Source organism: Monoraphidium neglectum (genome assembly GCF_000611645.1).
Source record: "Monoraphidium neglectum strain SAG 48.87 unplaced genomic scaffold scaffold05435, whole genome shotgun sequence".
Classification (NCBI taxonomy): domain Eukaryota; kingdom Viridiplantae; phylum Chlorophyta; class Chlorophyceae; order Sphaeropleales; family Selenastraceae; genus Monoraphidium; species Monoraphidium neglectum.
This window is the reverse complement of record NW_014008195.1, coordinates 1-3,197: the sequence shown is the minus strand read 5'-3', so window position 1 is coordinate 3,197 and position 3,197 is coordinate 1. Positions and strand designations below refer to the sequence as shown.

At 64.5% G+C, this 3,197-nt stretch overlaps 2 protein-coding genes across 2 annotated transcripts; one reads left to right on the top strand and one right to left on the bottom strand.

The window, feature by feature from the left end:
• Window positions 1–36: 36 nt before the first annotated feature.
• MNEG_15559 (F-type H+-transporting ATPase subunit delta) lies at window positions 37–1,322 on the bottom strand (the record flags this gene model as incomplete). Its single annotated transcript, XM_014035971.1, has 3 exons — window positions 37–132; window positions 557–886; window positions 1,239–1,322. The coding sequence occupies 3 exons, from the start codon at window positions 1,320–1,322 to the stop codon at window positions 37–39; spliced, it is 510 nt and encodes a 169-aa protein (XP_013891425.1).
• A 284-nt stretch (window positions 1,323–1,606) lies between these two features.
• On the top strand, window positions 1,607–3,087 carry MNEG_15558 (putative glutathione S-transferase; the record flags this gene model as incomplete). The annotated part of the gene is made up of 5 exons (XM_014035970.1): window positions 1,607–1,659; window positions 1,967–2,093; window positions 2,401–2,533; window positions 2,766–2,861; window positions 3,074–3,087. The coding sequence occupies 5 exons, from the start codon at window positions 1,607–1,609 to the stop codon at window positions 3,085–3,087; spliced, it is 423 nt and encodes a 140-aa protein (XP_013891424.1).
• Window positions 3,088–3,197: the final 110 nt, after the last annotated feature.

Below are 3,197 nucleotides of genomic sequence, written 5' to 3'. Positions count from 1 at the left end.
GTTGGAGGTTGGGGGTTGGGCGGGGGTCAGCAGGCGTCACGTGGAAACGCGTGCCCTGAAAAGCTGCTGCTGCTGCTGCTGCTGATGCCGCCGCCGCACCAGAGGCCGCCGCGCACAGCTGCTTGGAGCAGCCTTGCCACGGGACAACCGCCATGTGCATGGCCGGATGCGCGGCTCCTGCTGCGCTACTGTCAGCACCGCTGCTGCCTGCTGCTTTGCACTGCAGGAGCAGTGAGCTGATAGCTCGAGCCACTCCAATGCGCAGAACTGGGCCTCTGACCAGCAACTCCTGCTGAGCACTGGCTTGTTGATCCGTGAGTGCCCGCGCGACAGCCTAGCGCAAGCTGCATCCCGGCCGCCCCCACCACGTCGCACTGCATTTGTAACAGCCGGCAGCCCCAGCCCAGCCGTTGCCCTCCAGCTGCCGGCAGTGCTTTGTCGTGCTGCCACCGCGCTCTCCGGCCTCCGCCTCGCCTGCACGACACTGCCTCCCCGCACAGCCATGCGCACAGCCACGAGAGCGCGGGGCGCGCGAAGCGTGCGAGCGGAGCATCACCTGAGTGTCGGTGAGCTCGCAGTACTGCTCCTCAAACGACTCCACGATCTCCGGCAGCAGGTTGAGGCGGTCCTTCTGGACCAGCACGTTGAGGAAGTTGCCGGTGTAGCCCTGGAAGCCGGCCTCCTTGGCGATCTTGGCCAGGACCGCCTTCTTCTTGTCGCCGTCGACGACGGGGTTGTACAGCAGGTCGGTCAGCTTCTTGTTCTCCTTGATCAGGCTGGCAACGGCGTCCACGTCCGCGTGCACCTGCTCCAGCTTGCCCTTCTCCTCGGCGAGCTCGACCAGGGCCTTGGCGTACGAGTCCGAGACGTCGTTGCGCTTGGCCGCCTGAACACAGCGTCGGCAAGGGGGCAGCGGGACAAGCCAACACGATCAGCGACATCATGTACCTAAGTGATCGACGCTGGGAGGCCCCTGAAAAGCTCCACTGCTGCCGATCTCCGTGCTGCTGCTCCGGACTGGGGTCAATGGGGCTGCTCAGGGACCCTCCGCTGCGCCAGCTGTGCTCCAACTGGAAATGTGACTCCTCCAGATGCTTCACATCGGGTCTGCTGCTGCCAATGGGCCGTCCGGGCGGGCGCACGGGCGTGCTGGCACAGTGCTGCAGTCGCTGCTGCATCGCCACTAGGCTCCCGCGCTGCGTCAGGGCAATGTAATCAATTTGTTCAGTGCCGCTCACCATCAGCACGGCGCGCCTGGCAGCCGGCTGGGCAGCACGGAACGCGCTGCGAGAGACCACGGAGCTGCGCATGGAGGCGGCCATTTTGAATGGCTTACGACGATGCGGCTGAGCAAGGTGGTGTTGGCAAAGGTGAGGATGCAATGCGTCGTCCGGCGTCATCATGGGCGTGCCCCATGGAAATCAGGCAGGCACTGCTCTCTCGATTCAACGCATCAAAGAGCCACGCGCGTCCTGGATGCCACACCGCTGGATCCACATACATGTGAGCTTCTCCAATGCTTCTGCGCTCTCACTGTGCGCTCTCTAGATCATTTCAACGCGCGTGGAGTCACCCAGCGCACCGCAGCCAACGCACGATCGTCGCCATGGCACCGGCACGCACTGCCGTTGATGAGACCGATAAGGGCGCGTTCGTGCGGTGAGAGAGGCGGGGCTGAGGGCACAATCAGGGACGTTGGGACGGCGGGTGTCATCATCACCCTTCGCCAGCAACTCACCGCGGCATCCCCGGATACGCTATGTTGCCAGCCCTCGGGAGCGAACTGCTGGCTGCTCAAAGCATCCACTGTACACATTGGCGAGCCAATCTGCAAGCTGCGCTTTCAGGGCTTGTCTGCACGGAAACAGTTGAGCACCTGACCGCCCGGGTTTCCGGGCCGTCACCTTTGTCTCACCCACCCACGCAAACCCTTCCGGCCCCCGCTCACGCCGCGCCGTTCGCGCAGCACCGACGCGGGCTTCCGCTCCCACATCGGCGAGGGCCCCTTTGAGGCTGAGGCCGGGCGCTACCACCTGTACATTTCCCTGGCCTGCCCCTGGGCCAACCGCTGCCTCGCGGGCATCTATTTGAAGGTGGGGCTCACAGCCAGGCCGCGGGCGCCCACCGACTCCTCCGCCTGCACTGTTTGTGACGGGCGCCGCGCTCGGTCGCTGATCTCGCTGCGCTCCACCTGCTGTGTTCGCAGCGCGCAGGACCGCTCGCTTCATGTGTGTGCAGCACAACCCGCCTCGCCAAGCGCCGACATGCCTATTTTGCTATTTATCCCTGCTTTGGTGACCCACCCATGAGCCGCCTCCCCCACCACAATCACACGCACGTACACGCACATACACACGCACACATCAGCACACACACACACACACACACACCAAACCCCAGGGGCTGGAGGATGTCATCGGCCTCAGCGTGGTGCACCCCACGTGGCAGCGCACCCGCCCCGACAAGCCCGACGACGCCCACTGCGGCTGGACCTTCAGGGACCCCTCAGACCCGCCGCTGTCCTCGCCCACAGGTGAGAGTCGGGCCTCATCTCACGCGTACTCACGCATCCTTAATCTCAGCCTGGAGCCGGGCCAGATCAAGGGCGGGAGGGTGCTTGCAGCTGGCTGCGTCCTGCAGCGCCCAGCGAGCCTTTGTCCGGCTAGGAGCATGCCAGCCGCGCATGCTGCGGCGCGTTTCGCCCCCGCGGCGTGCGCAGCTAGACGCCACCCCCCTCCTCGGTCGTGTGCGCCGCCGCCCTGCAGGCTACGGGTCGTTTGACTGCGTGGGGTGCATCCCTGACACGGTCAACCACACCAAGTTTGTGAGGGACCTATATGAGATGGCGGATGACAAGACGGGTGGGTGGCCGGCCACACATGGCAGGGACTGGTTTGGGGGCGCCTTGTGCTGCAGCACTGCTTGCCTGGCACCATTGTGTCTCAGTGCAACATGCACAACGTCTCTTGCATGTTGCGCGGGCTGCGTCCAGGCATTGCAACCTCACACCGCTGGTGAGGGTGTTTGGGTTGACGCGGCGGCTGGCCATGCGGGCCGTCCTTTCGTGCTCCAGGGTTGGCGATGTGACGCACCCCGCGGCGCCCTGCAGGCAAGTACAGCGTGCCTGTCCTGTGGGACAAGAAGACCAAGACAATAGTCAACAACGAGTCATCGGAGATCCTGCGCATGTTCAACTC